At 37.9% G+C, this 18122-nt stretch overlaps 1 protein-coding gene across 1 annotated transcript; it reads right to left on the reverse strand.

The window, feature by feature from the left end:
- Positions 1-10823: 10823 nt before the first annotated feature.
- Positions 10824-16943, reverse strand: LOC131026105 (protein FAR1-RELATED SEQUENCE 5-like). Its single transcript, XM_057955877.1, has 5 exons — positions 16690-16943; positions 16211-16546; positions 15750-16076; positions 11139-11255; positions 10824-10884 (listed from the first exon to the last, which is right to left on the reverse strand). Exons 1-5 carry the CDS (start codon positions 16941-16943, stop codon positions 10824-10826), a joined length of 1095 nt encoding a protein of 364 aa, XP_057811860.1.
- Between the last annotated feature and the right edge of the window lie 1179 nt (positions 16944-18122).

An 18122-nucleotide genomic window follows, 5' to 3' on the forward strand; every position in this document is an offset into this window, starting at 1 on the left:
GCAAGGATCGCACCCACAAAAGAAACGACAAAAGTGGGTGGAAGAACAGGAGGACCACTCACCAAAAGCTTCAGGACAAAAGTGAGTGGAAGGAAAAGTAGTCGGCCCTACCAGCATTATCACAAGACGATAAGGCGAGGGTCCAGCACCATGTGATGCCACTAACAAGTGTCGGCAATCAAGGCCGACAAAAGAAGGTGGATGTCATATTCAATCAAGCTGGCCACGAAGAAGGAATCCAAGGCCAACGACCAAGCAATAATAGAGGGGTTCAAACCTCTATATAAACACAAGTGCTGGAGAGAAGAGATTATCGAAGAAATTCACAACTTTCTCACATTACACACTCTCTTCAGAATCTATCATTGTATTTTTCTGTTTTTCAAAGTTTTCAGTTTTTTTTAGTTTAGTTTTTTTTATGTACACAAGTATTAGCTACTATGAGTAGCTAAACAAGTTGTCTCCTCCCTTGGGGGAAGTTTTTATGAAATAAATTAATTATTATATAATTCCTCTATAAACGCTTAGTTTTTGTCCAACTATTTCGGGTTGAGTAAAAATATTTTCTTTATTTTTCCAACATATTATTTAGTCGGCACTTAGTGAAGGGGAAGGGTTGCAACCATCACTTGCGAGTGCGTGGTTGGTGCGTACCAGGAGGGTAGACGAGCCGTAAAACGCAACAAGACCAACTCCTGAAGAAGACCAGTCGACAAAGGTATAATGTTGGTTAAATTTAAGATTTATTTTGAAGTGTTTACGGAAGCATGTTGGGCCTGATTACTTGTTAAACTGTTTAAGAAAATTAATTGGGATATTTTGTCTTGCTTTGAATTTATGTTGGGGTTATTCTATATTTGTTTGCTTCTTGAGGGGTTGATTGCTAATTATGAGAAAATGGGTTGGGGAAATTTGCTACAATTTAAAGAGTTGATGTATTTTCTTGCAAAGGTTGAAAGGTTAAGGGAAATATGAGAATTTGTTCAAAGGTTGTGTATTTTCTTGCCAATTACCCTTTTTTCTTTGAAACTTAAGAGCGTGTTTGGGTTTGTAACAAACCAAAATGAAAACTCTCCGCTTTTAAAAATGTTACCATGAAAAGTAATGAAAGCAAAAAATTAAGTATTTTACAGTATTTTTTTTTTTTTTTTTTTTTTGGTCGGACAAAGTCATGTTAGATGTTAGAAATTAGTTCCCCATCCACTCCAAGAACCACCTTATCTCTCCATTCACCAAATCCACCTTATATCTCCAATCTCCAATTCGCTCCTTATATCTCCAATCTCCAATTCGCTCCCAAGAGGGATCGAACCCGGGTCACTTCACTTAAGTGAGGACCCGGTGGCCAGTGGGCTAAGCCCCCTGGTTAAGTATTTTACAGTATTTACTTTGCTTATTGTAATTACTCCACTATTTTAGTGATATATTTTGAGGAGTTCGATTTTGAAAAAATGAGTCGAGTTAATTATAGGTTGCTGATATAACTATAAGCTTGTTTATAAGCAAGTTATCATTACAAGTGATATATATATTTGGATTAATTGCAAATCAAGTTTATCATCTTAAATCCAATTTATAATTACAACGTTACTTTTAAAGTGTTGCAAAATTAATAGCTAATCATACATATTGAGCTCAACACACCACACCTGTAGAAGGGAATAACACATTGAAGCAAAAACCTTTTCTTCTTTTCTTTGAGAGAACTTTGAATTTGAAGCAAAAACTTATATTCTCATTAACCATTCCATGCTCAATTTGGGAGCACAAAGTTAGTTCTCAAGTTCGTGGAAGTTACTTGATTTTAGATATGATATCAACTAAATATAAGTAGTTTTATCACTCATGATGATGCGTGATTTCGCAAATATATCTCGTTTTGTAGACTGCATTTCTCGACTTAAAGAATTTATGTATCTCATTGTATTTATTTAGGGGTTATGACAAAAAAATATACGAATTTTGAAAAAAAAATTGCAATTTTCACTCAAACTTTCAATTAAGTCAAAAAATACATGAATTTGTATATATATATTTTTTGAAGGGATATGAATTTATATTTTTATTATAATTTTCACCTGAATTTGACTTTCAACGAAATTAAAGCTTAGTTGACAATTGAAATTAAGTCAAATATATTAATTTTTGTCTTCTTAGACCTACGAACTTCTAAATACTTCTCATCACCAGAAGTTAGACCAGTATCAGATGAACTTCCGAACTGCCAACTAAGCTCTGATTTCGCCGAAAGTCAAACTCAGGTGAAAATTTCAACAAAAATATAAGTACATGTATTTTTGTCTTAATTGAAAGTTCAGGTGAAAATTATAGTAGTAATTTTTTTCAAAATTAGTGTATTTTTTTTTGTCATAACCCCATTTATTTAAGTTATTTTTGTAATTTTGTGTATCTATATTTTTTATCAATTTCAAATTGTAATATAATTATTGTGTAATCTACATTTTATTAAATATTGTTACGGTAATGGAAAAAGAAGAGCAAAAGAGTTCTGGGCTGCTCGAAGAGGAAGGAGCTGAGCTGGATGAAGGAAGAGTGTCAATGGATGAAGAAGGGGATTTCTTTAGCAAGTCAGAGGAGAATTTCATCTCAAAAAGTGGCTAAGGAAAAAGGAAGTGTTATTTGCTTAAAGAAACGTGTTTTATGTTACTTGTTATTTATCTTTTATTTTCCAAGTCTGCATGAGGGGACCAGTATATATACTTCTGCATGTAAAAGTTTACCCTATAAATGAAATATCTAATCTTCTCCTATCTTCTTTCTATTTCTCTCGCCACCTTCCCCATCTGCCTTCTATCTTCTTCATATTTTCAGTAAAGACTTCACCTTTATCACACTACATTACACCATTTTTACAGCAACATAACCGATATATATAGATATGTTACATTTGGTATATCAGAGCAAGGTTTCTTTACTTTTATTTAGCAAAGCTTGTTCGATCATGGCCGACGGCACACGTTTGAAGGAACTGCAAGATGCACAAAAGAAAATGGATCAGTTACTGCAAGCTGAATCATTACAGAGGACAGTTACTGAAGATCGATTAAAAGAACTCATTGCTGGTATTGACCAGAAAGTGGATGCTAAGTATGATCAACTATCGGTTACCTTGGGAGAAATCAAACGACAACTCCAATGTCTGGGGCAGAATAAGGAAGATAGTGGATCTATCTTGGGTCCAACTCCTAGCTCTGGCAGGAGAGAAGGTAATTTTGCTAGAACCCCTGCTTTCACATCTAAAATCAGGAGTGATTACACCTCTCAATCTAGTTTCAATTCTGGAAATACTATGCACCGAATTGATTTCCCAAAATTTAGTGGCACCAACCCTAGGGGATGGATTCTTAAGTGCAATACCTATTTCAAATTGACGGCTGCTATGTCTGATGAGAATATGATCCAACTGGCTGTTCACAATTTTGAAGGGAAGGCATTACAATGGTTACAGAATTTTGGTTGTGAAAATTTGCTTTCCATTACTTGGGAACAGTTCATGGATGTGGTGGCTGCTAGGTTTGAGGATTTGAATGAGGGAAAAATAGTAATGGAATTCAAGAATCTTAAACAAACTGGTACTTATGATGAATATGTGGAAAAGTTTGAAGAACTAAGAGCTTGTTTATTACTCAGCAATAGCATGACTTATTCCGAGGAGTACTTCGTGGCAAACTTTATCAGTGGGCTGACTGAGGAGTTGCAGGGATTTATGTTATTATTTAAACCCAAATCTTTGATGGAAGCAATAGAGATGGGGCATAAGCAGATAACAACACTTGATGCTATTGCTAAAAGAGTGAAACCACCTCCTAGGAATTTCCAGAGCCAAGGTCTGAGTTATAAAAGGCCTGAAGGAGGAACTGCTACTAAGCCTAATCAGCAGGGTACTAACAGAGCACCTATCATGTCACAGCCCAAAACCGTTTACTTCATTTGTAAACCGTTTACTTCATTTGTAAATTTTATTTGGAAATTATTATATTTTTGAGTTACTAAAATATATATATATATATCTATGAGTCGAGTTTGTGATGAATTATCTAGTCGCGCCCCTAAGTTAGATAAATGACTTTAAATTAAAGATTAGTTCTTAGTAATAGAAATTTATTTTATACTCAAATACATTAATTTAAGATTTAGTCAAAAATCAATATTTGCATAATATTCTTTATTTTGGGCCTATATAATTGAAATGTTGGGCCTTAAATTATAATTTAATAATAATTTGCTTTCATGGTCCAAATTCTTTTGCAATGATTCTAAAACAATTATTCAAGTTTCAACAGTTGTAATTAATTAATGATTTCAAGGATTTGAACACTTTATTTTTTTGTATCTGCAAAATATTAATACCTATTTTATTTATTTACATTTGTTTTACGTAGCCTCCAAGCCATCAATTATAATCGCCATATTTTCCTGCTTATCAAATATCACCGCCGCCATAGCCTTTAACCGCCTTTCATCCACAGCTATATATATATCTATATAACTGATTCATCACTTTCCTATTCTGCCTCTCTAATTTTCAAAACACAAATTCATCATTTATCAAGCAAGAATCATCACTTCGTCTTTCACAGCACATCTTCAAAATGGTAAAAACTCTATTATTCTGTAGAAATTTCATGTGTCTTATACATCATTATTTCCTTTTACCTTTCCCTTATGAAACCAACAAGTTTTTCACATAAATTATCATACGAAAATCCAAATATCAGATTTGATATAGATTTATCCAAACTAAAATAATTAAACTGAAATTGGAAATAAGGGAGTAGAGTGGTGATGAGGGAGAATTGGGTGAAGGGATGCTGGATAACCGGTGAAGCGAGGGAGGTGACTGGACGGCGCCGCCAAGCGCTGCCTGTGCCACGGCCGCCGGTGGATAGAGGGCAGGGAGGCGGCGACGGCGGTTGGGCGGCACTAGATCTAGAAAAGGGGAGGCGGCGGCTGGGCTGTGCTGCTGTCAACGCGGAGGCGGCGATGGTGGCAGCTGCCGTCGACCAGAAGAGGGAGAGATGAGAGGAGTGGTAGGCACTGACAAGGCGGCGGGAGTCACCGGAGAAGGGAGATGGCCGCGGCAAGGCGCGGCGAGGAGAAGGGCAGAGGGGGCGAGAGATGAGGAAGAGGGAGAGAGGTTGAGGAGAGGACAGGGGGAGGCGAAGCCACCGGCCTCCGGCGACGGCGCTGCCGTCCGGTGGCGGCGGCAGGAGGGGGGCCGAGGGGAAAATAAGGAGGGGGAAGAATGAGGGGCTACTGCTGCGTATGGAGTGTGTGGTGTGAATATAAGTTAGGGTGAAGAGGTAGAAATGGGCTGGGCCCTAGTTTGGTTCTTTAATTAATAAGCTCATACACATATTTAAGTGATTGAGCCCAAATTTTTATATATCATTTGGACTTCATATTTTAAATTTCATTATTAAGTTGGACTTGATTTTATTAAATCCCAACTCAAATTTTAATAAGAGCATCCATTTTATTATTTGATTCATTAGACCAACTATTTTCAAATGATTTTATGATAATAAATTCTTAAGATTTAAACTAATATTATTATTATTTTAAAGTCCAATTAGGCCCTTATATTTTATTATTTGAATTTATCTGACTAGGTGCGGCGCGACTAGGATATGTATTTTAATTGAATTACTCAAGTTAGCATTCAAGTTGAAGTTCAAGTTCAAGTTCAAAATTCAGGTGTGGGATTCATTTCAGTACATGCTGTGGTTAATTCTTGTCCATTTTAATAATATGTGTTTACCATATGTGTTATGACGTATATTTTGAGGATATCGCTAGGGGCCCGTAAATAGGGTCCAGGACTTCACAGTCCTTGGATTGCCACAATGCGATTTGAGGTTATGTATCGCTAGGGGCCCGTAAATAGGGTCCAGGACGGAAAGGTCCTTGGATTGCCACAATGCGATTACATATTACAAGGTTGCAACCATTATATTGAGGATGTCACCAGGGGCCCGTAAATAGGGTCCGGGACTTTAATAGTCCTTGGATTGCCACAGTGCGAATAATGAGGATATATATGAAGTGACCGTATGTGTTTACTGTGTTATTATCTTGGACAATGATTGCATGTTCCCACACTGAGTGTACCCTGTATGCTCATCCCATATTCAACATTTTCAGGTTTTAAAGGCCGGAGGCGCGTGGAAGGTCGAATGACGAGTCAAATATTTTGAATTTAGCATTACTTTAAAATGTTATTTTGAGTAAAGTATGTTTAAATAAAAATTTATTTCACTATTTTCTTGTTAAATATTTATTTATAGTAATGATTTTCCGCGTGCGTTTTCATTTAAAATTAAAATGGATTTGGGTGTCACATATCAAGTTACTCACCGCTACAGCGATGGCAGCGAGGAAGGAAAATGGACTATGCTTCAATTGTGAAGAGAAGTTTTTTGTGGGCCACAAATGTAAACACAAGGTATTCTACATGGAGATGACTGAGGCACAGGATCTAGCTTACTTACAACATGAAGACGAGGATGTGGAGCTAATTCTAGCTGAGAATGAGCCTTTGGAGGAATTCCACATTAATATGCACTCTATGATGGGAAATGCCAACTCTAGAACAATGAGAGTTATTGGGAAAGTTGGAGACACTCAAATCAGGATTCTCATTGATACGGGCAGTACACTCAGTTTCCTTCAAGAAAAATTTGCTAAGGAAATTGGTATTACTCTAGAATCTGATGTACCTATTTTAATCAAGGTGGCCAATGGGCGAAGTTAGTAAGTAGAAGGAGAGCTGTGGATTTATCTTGGGAAGTACAGGGGCATAAATTCACTTATTCTCCAAGGATATTGGCCAGTGAGGGATATGATTTGATATTGGGGAGTGACTGGCTAGAATTCTGCTCCCCTATTATATTGGATTATAAGAAAATGACTTTTACAGTACATGAAGGAGCACATAAAATCAAACTAAAGGTAGAGGTTGATCATGCCAGATTTCAAGAGGTCTCAGCTCAGGGTTTATATCACTTGGTACACTATCATTTACAAGAAGTGGTGGAACTTTACCTGGTGGACTGTCAACTAACTCAGGAAAGAGAGCAGACTACAAGTTCTGATTTGGAACTGCTCTTGGATGAATTCCAAGATGTCTTTGCAGATCCTCAAGGCCTTCCACCTACAAGGGGTACTGAGCATCAGATTACCCTCAAGGCAGGAAGTATTCCCAAACATCAGTATCCTTATAGAACATCTCATAGCAACAAAGATGAGATTGAAAAGATTGTTCAAGATATGTTTGAAGCAGGCATCATACAACACAGTAAAAGCCCTTTTGCATCTCCTGTTATACTAGTGAAGAAAAAAAGATGGTTCATGGAGGATGTGTGTTGATTATAGATACCTTAATTCTCTCACTGTGAAACATGATTTTCCTATTCCCCTAATTGATGAACTATTAGATGAGTTGCATGGTGCTCAGTATTTCTCAAAGCTTGACCTAAGGTCTGGGTATTTTCAAATAAGAGTAAAGGAGTCAGATAGGTATCTCACAGCTTTCAGTACACACCATGGGCAATTTGAATACTTGGTTATGCCTTTTGGATTGTGCAATGCTCCAGCTACTTTCCAGTCTCTTATGAATCAGGTGTTTCAACCTTATTTGAGGAGATTTGTTTTGGTATTCTTTGATGATATACTTGTTTACAGTAAGTCACAAGAGGAACATTTGTTACACTTGAAATGTGTTTTGAATGTCTTGAGGGAACATACTCTATTTGCTAAGAAAAGTAAATGTCAGTTTCTACAGGAGGAAATAGAGTACTTGGGGCATATTATATCTGGGAATGGAGTGGCCACTGATCCTAGTAAGATTGAAAGTATGGTAAATTGGCCTGTACCAGTGAATGTCAAACAGCTAAGAGGGTTCTTGGGGCTTACAGGGTACTACAGAAAGTTTATAAGGAACTATGGGATGATTAGTAGACCATTAACTGATCTCCTTAAGAAAGACTGTTTTAGGTGGTCACCAGAAACAGGGCAAGCATTCTCTGACCTCAAGGTTGCCATGACTACAGCACCTGTTCTAGCTTTGCCTGACTTTACAAAGAAGTTTGTTCTAGAGACTGATGCCAGTGGTACTGGGGTAGGGGCTGTGCTACTACAAGAGAAGAGACCTATAGCTTTTATGAGTAAGTCACTCTGCCCTAAGAATCAAGCTTTATCTGTGTATCAAAGAGAATTCTTAGCAGTAATCTTAGCAGTCCAGAAGTGGAAATCTTATTTGCAAGGTCACAAATTCATAATTCGTACTGATCAACAAGCCCTCAGGCATTTGTTGGATCAAAAGGTTATGAATCCAGTTCAACAGAAATGGATAACTAAATTGCTTGGATTGGATTATGAGATACAGTACAATAAAGGAGTGGAGAATAAAGCAGCAGATGCACTGTCTAGATATCCAATGGCAGGAGACCATGTACTTGAACTTTCTACTGTAACACCTACTTGGCTATTGCAGGTGAAGCACAGTTAATCAGTTATGAAGGAGATTCCTATTACACTCAGATTCTGGCTGCTAAGCTTATGGATCCTCAAGTATATCCTGAGTTCCAAGTGGAGGCTGGAATCATCAAATATAAGGGCAGAATTGTAGTTGGTTCTTCATCAAACTTGAGGAGGACTATCATAACTGAGGTGCACAGCTCTGCGTTTGGGGGACACTCAGGAATCCAGGGTACTTATTCCAGACTCAAGACCTTTTTCTTCTGGCCTCAAATGAAGAAGGATGTTGAAGTCTGGGTGAGGGAATGTGACGTTTGTCAGAGAAACAAATCAGATTTATCCAGTTACCCCGGTCTGCTCCAACCCCTACCCATACCTGATAAGTTTTGGACTCACATCTCTATGGATTTTATAGAGGGGTTACCTAAGTCAGCAGGGAAAGATGTCATTTTGGTGGTGATCGACAGGTTGAGCAAGTACTCTCATTTTATTGCTCTAGCTCATCCTTATACTGCCCAAAGTGTGGCTAGGCTGTTCATAGATCATGTTTATAAATTGCACGGTCCACCTATCAGTATTGTGTCTGATAGAGATAAAGTCTTCACCAGCAATTTTTGGAGGGAGCTATTCAAAATTATGGGTACTAAGTTAGATATGTCCACTGCCTACCACCCACAATCCGATGGGCAGACCGAAAGAGTGAATCAGTGTCTGGAAAACTATTTGAGATGTATGACTGGTTCGAACCCTAAGCAATGGGTTAGATGGTTATCTCTGGCTGAGTATTGGTACAACACTAATTACCATAGCAGCCTAAAGTGCTCTCCATACCAGGCTCTATACGGGTGCCCACCCCCTCACACCGGCTTGGGAGCCTATTTAAGTTCATCTAATCAAGAGGTTAAGGAGTGGTTGATTCAGAGACAATCAGCAGTACACATTTTGAAAGAGAATCTCAAGCAGGCACAAGCACGAATGAAATTTTTTGCAGATCAGAAGAGAAGTGAACGCAGTTTTGAAGTGGGTGAGCTTGTTTACCTCAAGCTGCAACCTTTCCGGCAGAATTCCGTGGCTTTGCGCAAGAATCTGAAATTGGCGGCGAAATACTACGGACCCTATGAGATCATAGAAACAATTGGGTCAGTAGCTTACAAGTTGAAATTACCAGAGTCATCTCGAATTCACCCAGTATTTCATGTTTCCCTTTTAAAGAAGTGCCTTGGTCGGAACATCGTACATTCTCAGGAGCTTCCTGATACCGATGCTGCTGGGCATTTCAAGCTCGCCCCTTTTGCAATTGTGGGTGAGCGAGTGATTACTCGAAATAGTAAGGAAGTGCTGCAATTCCTAGTGCAATGGTCTAAAGATGGTGTGGACTGTTCCAGTTGGGAGGATTTGAAGCCCCTGCTTCGTAAGTTTCCAGATCTGGATCCTCGAGGGCAAGGATCTCGGAATGGGAGGGGTATTGTTACGGTAATGGAAAAAGAAGAGCAAAAGAGTTCTGGGCTGCTCGAAGAGGAAGGAGCTGAGCTGGATGAAGGAAGAGTGTCAATGGATGAAGAAGGGGATTTCTTTAGCAAGTCATAGGAGAATTTCATCTCAAAAAGTGGCTAAGGAAAAAGGAAGTGTTATTTGCTTAAAGAAACGTGTTTTATGTTACTTGTTATTTATCTTTTATTTTCCAAGTCTGCATGAGGGGACCAGTATATATACTGTTGCATGTAAAAGTTTACCCTAGAAATGAAATATCTAATCTTCTCCTATCTTCTTTCTATTTCTCTCGCCACCTTCCCCATCTGCCTTCTATCTTCTTCATATTTTCAGTAAAGACTTCACCTTTATCACACTACATTACACCATTTTTACAGCAACATAACCGATATATATAGATCTGTTACAAATATACTAATAAATTATTAATCATATAAATTGATGAAGAGTAAATCATGCATCAGCGCTGTCGAGCATTCATCAAGGGTCCTGAGCAGACATTTTCATTAATGCATATATATACAATTTTGATGTGCTGAGCGCTATTTGAGCGCCTCTCGTGAGCACTAATTCTTATTGCTTTTTGATTCCTCTTTTTATTGTATTCTACTTTTTTTATTAATTTCCTTTAAGAATTAAAATATATATCTTTATATCTGATATGGAATTGATATACTCTACGTCTTCTTCAAGTATATGTCTTCTTCTTTTTTCTCTCGACTTCCAGCCGCCGCGTCATACTTCTCTCTCACAATATCACCTCTCTCCATCTCGCCGGCGATCGCAATCATTAGTTGTGAATCGAAGTCCCAAAAATCAGCGGAGCGACCCCCTTACTCATCACCTTCACCCGCAGCAACGAAGCGCGACGTCGAATATTCCTCTTCAGAGGCCCTGTTCTACAGCGAAAGTTCGTCAGTAACTTTCTGTTCATTATGAGTTCGTCATGGAATGGGTGCCGCTGGGAATGGCGTGATTGATTTAGAGGTTTTGTGGCTGAGTTGGGTCCATCATTTGAAGGGTGTTGAGATTGTTGGAAAAATTTCTCTGAGACCTTTCGTCGATCACTTGGCGAACGCAATGCACCTGATGTACAACCCTTAGATAGGAAGATAGAGAACGCGCCTAGGACTTTACAGCCAACCCACCTGCTTTTGTGCTCCTTATTATCTATACTTTGTCTACTTATGCCGCTTAAAGGAGTTGGTACTGAACTTGAACTCCACGATCTAAGCGCGTGACACATGCCTCTACACTCCACCAATCTGCCGATGGGAAGAAGGGAAAGTAAGGTCAGGATAACATTTTTCGCCCACATCTTTGAATTTGAGGGTAAAGAGCTCTAATGGTATCTATCGTGACAAAGAAGAAATAAAGATATGGCCCTCTGTACCCAAAACAGATGCGCTGACCAGACTGCGCTACACCTCGTCTCACCACCCCGGAGCCCAATCTTTTTCAAAGAGAAGCAAACTTTCCAAAACTAATTGGGTTGAAGCCTTTGTATAAGTTGTAGTTGTGTACTGCAATTTGTTCCTTCAAGTGTCTTTGTTTTTTTGTTTTCTTGATAAAGTTTCAAATCTTTGAGGTTTTAATCACCGACCTTCATCAAATTTTTTTTCTTTGATCCGAAAGAGTAGTTCGTGCTTAGTTGTTAACTCTCTCTTGCTAGTCTTTAGCCAGTAGAGTATGAGTATCTATTCATCGGTATTCTAAATAATAAGAAATACTATGGTCTCCTATATTCTTATTTATCTTTGTCATTTGCCATAACAGATGAAGTAGTTTTTCTTTCTTGTTCCACAAACCAAGTAAAATAGCATGCATACAGCACTACCACATACACACACGAGAGAGAATCAAGATTGCTCTTTTTGGGGAAAGTGGAAAATTAGAACACTCATTTTGATCATTAAAAGCTGAAACCACAATAACTAGAGCCAATATCCTTCTTTTCCAAATATCATAATAAATTAATAAAACCAAAAACAAGAGTGCATGAATTTTTATGACATTCAAATGAAATGAAATTAAGTAACGAAATGAAATTAAGTGTTACCCCATAGCAAACACAGATGCAATTCCTACACTTAGATATTGATTTTCATGAGTTGTAACATTGAAAATAGTAAAAAGAAATCAAACAAATTTCAACATTTTCATCCAAAGCAAGTATACATAATCCAAAGACAAGGGAAGGCCTTGAAGCAAGAGGCTGAAACCAAATGAATAAATCTTCTATGTTGACTTCATAAGATATGAACATCAGAGTGTTGAGAGTTTCAAAAAGTCTTCGATAGATGTTGAAGAACATTCATCCTAATCCAGAACATAAGTCAGTATCTTTCTTTTGCAGAGAGACATGTATTGAAATTTATAGTACATGCATGAGAAAATTAAATGACAAAATCATGGCAAGTTGGAGCAAATTTAAAACCATCACAAAATTGAGAACAAATCTGGTCATTTAACTTATTGAGGTAATAATAAAACTACTCAATGGAGCGGTGAGATTTAGGCATAATGTAGGAGCACATGTAGAAATCTGCAGCCTTATATTAGCAGATGTCATAAGACACATTCAGTCTCTGTTTCATGTACAGACTTCTTGATCCATTTTAAGGTTTTAACTAATCTACTGCAAAACATTATGGTTGTAAGAACAGATGAATACTCGTGGGCACTTACTGGGACAGAGGCTCACATAACCAGTTTTCTAAAAACCATTCTAGACCAGCTAACTCAACCACCGAGCAGTCCTAGGCCGTGAAGGTTGATGGGAGCATTTTTAGCAAAAGTAAGTATGTTTCTCTAACAACATCTTTGCAGTGAAGCATCATAGGGGACTTTATTTCAAGGAACTCTTTCAGAATGAAGGATGATAGATACAGAGGACAAAACATAATGTGAAAATTACATAACAATTCAACTACATATACACCACATACCGTTAGAACATGCACATAGTAATAAAATACTTAACCACTCTAAATATCATGATTTATAATCCTATAACGAGATCATCAATAATATGCAAGTCATATAAATTATACCAGCATGCACAGAAAATCTTCTTCAGTAATTTGCATTGTCATTGTTGTTGTGATGATCATAAATATTTGACCTGAAAAATATAAATTATTATATATGACAAACTGTAGCAAAATAATTAACTAATTATAAAAATATAATAAAACATAATAAGTAAAATATAATCACTTTTCACATACCCATCATGCAGAATTGGACAATTTCTTTTATCATGTGAAACTCCACGTTGTCCACATCCATGACATGCCCTAGACTTTGAAGTTGCTTTCTCCTTTGATGATTGAAGCCTTTTCCCGCATCCTTTTGTTCTGATTTCAGACGGGTCATTAATATTATTTGTCTTTTCTAAACTTGTCCTCTTTTGACTTCCTTCAGTAAATGTTGGACCAATGTTCATCTCTTTAATCTTAGTTTGTAAGAGATCCAAGTTTTCATCCAAAAATCTTGTACCTTCATCCGTCAAAGATGCATCATCAACTAATACTGAAGCTTTAGATAGTAACATGGAGTGTCGCGACATTAAAGACCTCATTGGAGTATCATTGATATTTTGGTCATCTATGGCATGTATTTCACCAATCTTTGCTTTTCGTGTCCAACGCTTGAGTATATATTTTTCAGGTAGTTGAAATACTTGAGTAATGCAAAAAAAGCTAACATATGTCTGCATGGAATACCTTCAAACTCAAATTTCCTACAACTACATGATATATGGTCTCTTTTTTGTCATTTGTAAGCAGCCTTGGTATAGAGGACGAACAACTTTGAGAAGCAATCACATTATATAGTACTAAGTCATCTGTTGTTGATGTCTGTTGCACATAGTAGCCATGACTTTGACTAATTTCACTCTGGAACTCTGACCATTTCTTCTTTGTATATACTTGAACCATTTGAGTTTTCATGGGCCAATTTGTCTTGATTTTTGGACGCTCATTCATGTCAATGTGGTCAGCAACTAATTCATTGTGCCTTTGATTTCTTAGAGCCCTATTGAACCGTGTGATGAAATCCATCAATGAGTTTTTGTTTGAGACATACCTTTTAAAAAATGCATGTGAACTTTCAACTCTCTGGCTGCTTGACATACCAGCACAAAATACATGACTAAAATATACCGGAACCCACTTCTCACGTTGTTAGGTCCGGGGGGGTCTCGAATAGGTGTATGGGGGGGAGAATACACCTATGGGCTATTTTTGACTATCTACCAACCTCAATCAGAGGGATCTCAGTCAGAGATAGAAAAGAAACTTTACATGCAAACCAGACACCTGTTTAACCGAAATTAGTTTTGACCAACAGGGTTGACGACTGATACTGAAAGCTCTTCAGTAAAGAGTTATCAGTTAAGTCACTAGAACTTAACTAATCCATGTAAGGGCTTCAGTCGTGTTTGCAACGATAGAGATGATATCTCTCTTTCTTACTATCAGAGGATAGTTCAATCAGATTGATATCACACGCAGCGGAAATTAAACTTAGTTTCGAATAGCCTCGGTGGAGCAGATAGTTGGATTAGGGTTTCTCTTGCTGTTAGTCAGTGTTCAGTTTTATCAATTGAAATAGCACAGATATGAAAGTAAAACTGAAAGCTGTAAATAACACAGAGACTTTTACGTGGTCCGGAAAAACTCTTTCCTACATCCACGGCTGGTTGATCAGACCAACAATCCACTCCGCAAGTGCTTGCCTGGTGCACTGCAAACCGTAAACTGAAGATAAACTCTCTTCAGTACCTACACACCTCGCGTAGGGTTTCCCCACCTACACACCTCGCGTAGGATTTCAGCACCTACACAACTCGCGTAGGGTTTCCCTGCTAAGCACACCTCGTGCTCAGACTTCCCTTTCAGAGTTCAGAGTACCTTCCTGAACTCCGAGTCACTCAAACACTCTTATGGGGGAGAGGTTTAAACGAGTGCCAACTATACTTACAAAGAACAAGTTCTTTGAAGCAAGTTTGACCTTTGGCTTCTGGGTACACAGAATATATGCCTAGGGTCTAAGAGAATGTATGTAATCAGCAGTGACTGATTTTGGCTTTGGAATTCTCTTCTTCGATTCAAGCTTTGAGCGGTTAAGCTTTAGGCTGAGTAGCTATTTCGGCAGAGCTTCAGCTTATGTCGTTGAATCAGTGAAGATTGAAGTGATCCTCGAGCGCTATTTGTAGGAGAACTCTTGAATAGATCCGTTGGCGTAAATCGTCCTCAAGATTTCTTCCGTTGGAGAGCAATTCGAATTTGGGCTGAGGCTTCAATCTTCGAGGTTCCTTGTATGTGTGGAAACGGCTCTCTTTGAAGAACAGGAGATGTGACATCTCTGAAAAGTAGCCACCAGATAGGAATGACCTCTTCAGAGATAAGATATAGAGATATCTCTGCATTTAATGCGGCTGTACTTTGAGCGTACGTGGCTTCCTCTGAACGTTGGAAGATCAGTCCTAGGAGGAATGTTCAACTGATACTTGACTTTAGTATCAGTCTATGGCGCGCATTAAATAATCAGTCTTCAACTGATTCTTCAACTGACACTTCAGTTGGTAACTCCAGTCTTCAGTCTTCGACACCGCAACTAAACTAGAAACGAACTCTAACACTTGAGTTCAAAACGATTCTAGTCTATTACATTTAAGTCCTATGAATTTTGGTATCATCAAAACAAGGGTTAGGATATTCCACAAGGTTCCCAACACACGTAGACCATACATCAATGATATCCAATCATTAAGCTCCAAATTAGCACACTTGATCACATATTTCCAAGATTGCTCGAATTCATCAGGAGAGGTAGAATTCATTATAACCTTCTTTATGTTTTGATAATGATCTCGTAATGTAACTGGAGAAACTTTGTCTGGGAATTTGGTCAAGATGTGCCACAAGCAATATCGATGAACAGTAAACGGCAAAACTTGTGCAATTGCTTTTGTCATAGCAGGATCTTGATCAGTGATTATTACTTTTGGAGCACCTGTTGGCATAGCTTCCATCCACTTCTTAAGCAACCAAATGAAAGATTCCGTCTTCTCATCACTTAAAAACCCACAACCAAAAACAATTGTTTGGTGATGATGGTTAACTCCTACAAACGGCGCAAAAATCATCCCGTATTTATTGGTATATATGTGGAATCAAAGACAACCACATCACTGAATACACTATATTGCCTCATTGATTTAGGATCTGCCCAAAAGCACCTCCTAAACATCTTATTTGAATCGGTCTCGTAGTCAAAGAAAAAAGTAGGATTCTTATCTTTTTCAGAGGCAAAAAACTCAATCAAAGTTTCGGCATCAACTCCCTTTTGTTCATCTCGTAACTCTTGCTCAATGTTTCTAATATCCCTTTCTGTGCACCCTACATGTCCAGGTCCACCATACTCTATCTCTAATAATCGCATTTGTTGACAAGTTGGTACATTGGCTTTTGAAAACTGTTGAGTCAATGCTCTCTTTGCAATCGAAACACTGCGATGGGAGCGTAGCAAATGCACTTTTGAAGGACTACAAAGTGCATGATTATGAGCTTCCACGAAATTGTTGATAATCCAATCGGATCCAGTTTGTTGTTTGATAAGAGAAATCTTTTCCTTGCAATTAGTTCTAACTTCTCCACGTGCTCTTACTGTTTTTGGCTGACCATTTACCTCCCGTTTATTAGAACACGACTGATCTGTATGACCTTCTTATTGAAGCAAACAATTTGTTTCCAAAAGATTTCATTTGTCACCTTATTCTTCTTGCTATTGCTTATTCTAGCACTAAAGCCCGCTTCTCGTGCATATTGGTTGTAGAATGAAAATGCCGCCTCTACTGATAAAAATTTCATTCCCGCTTTTGGTATTCTCTCTTCTGTAACTTGAGGAATATAAAACTCATCGTTATTGACATTTTCTTCCATTGCTGCACAATAATAAAAACAAATTAATAAGATTTCTATCAAGTTTGCTCAAATATATGAGATGACTACTTGAATTTAATTGATAAGAGTAATAGGAAAATTTTTCTAAAAGTTCACATTACAAGACAAATATGGGGATAAAAATTAGAATACCTCACGAATGGTTCTTTAGAAAACAAATATGTTAGATACCTCTTAATCTTATTGTGAACATCAATTCACGTTAATTCAATCAACTTCAAATCCAAGAAAAATGAAAGATCACAATAATGAATAGAAAGCAAGTAACGAACTTACGCTGCAAAAAAGTGCCTTTGAACATAAAGTTACTGACGAACTTTTGCTGTAGAACAGGGCCTCCGAAGAGGAATCTTCGACGTCGCGCTTCGTTGTTGCGGGTAAAGGTGATGAGTAAGGGGGTCGCTTCGCTGATTTTTGGGACCTCGATTCACAACTAATGATTGCGATCGCCGGCGAGATGGAGAGAGGTGATATTGTGAGAGAGAAGTATGACGCGGCGGCTGGAAGTCGAGAGAAAAAAGAAGAAGACGTAGAGTATATCAATTCCATATCAGATATAAAGATATATATTTTTAATTCTTAAAGGAAATTAATAAAAAAAGTAGAATACAATAAAAAGAGGAATTGAAAAGCAATAAGAATTAGTGCTCACGAGAGGCGCTCAAATAGCGCTCAGCACATCAAAATTATATATATATATATATATATATATATATATATATATTCTGCTGATAGGAAATATCGAATATTGCCCACATGGGCTAAAATGACTATACAACTGCGCGGCAACCTCCAAGTATTTGAAGACGATCGGAAATATATGAAGGGCATTAGGAGATCACGCCCCCACGACTGCGCTGGAGATCGACATTAGAAAAGGAGGCCAGGTCGCCATCCAAATGCACCTGCACTGGAGATAACATCAGTTTGAAAGAGATAATAATAGGAGAACATACCTGCGCTAATGAAGCGAGCTGGCGAGACAACAATGCTCGACAAAAGTTGTGTAGTTAGTTATTACTGGTGTATCTGATATATATAACCAGTTAGGCTCCAGAATAGAGTGTACGTGAATATAATTAAAATGACTTTTGTGCCCTTGGCAGTATCCATTGTATAAAAAGGGCCTCCGATCAGAGAGAGAGGCATTCAACAAAA

Source organism: Salvia miltiorrhiza, chromosome 5 (genome assembly GCF_028751815.1).
Source record: "Salvia miltiorrhiza cultivar Shanhuang (shh) chromosome 5, IMPLAD_Smil_shh, whole genome shotgun sequence".
Taxonomy (NCBI): domain Eukaryota; kingdom Viridiplantae; phylum Streptophyta; class Magnoliopsida; order Lamiales; family Lamiaceae; genus Salvia; species Salvia miltiorrhiza.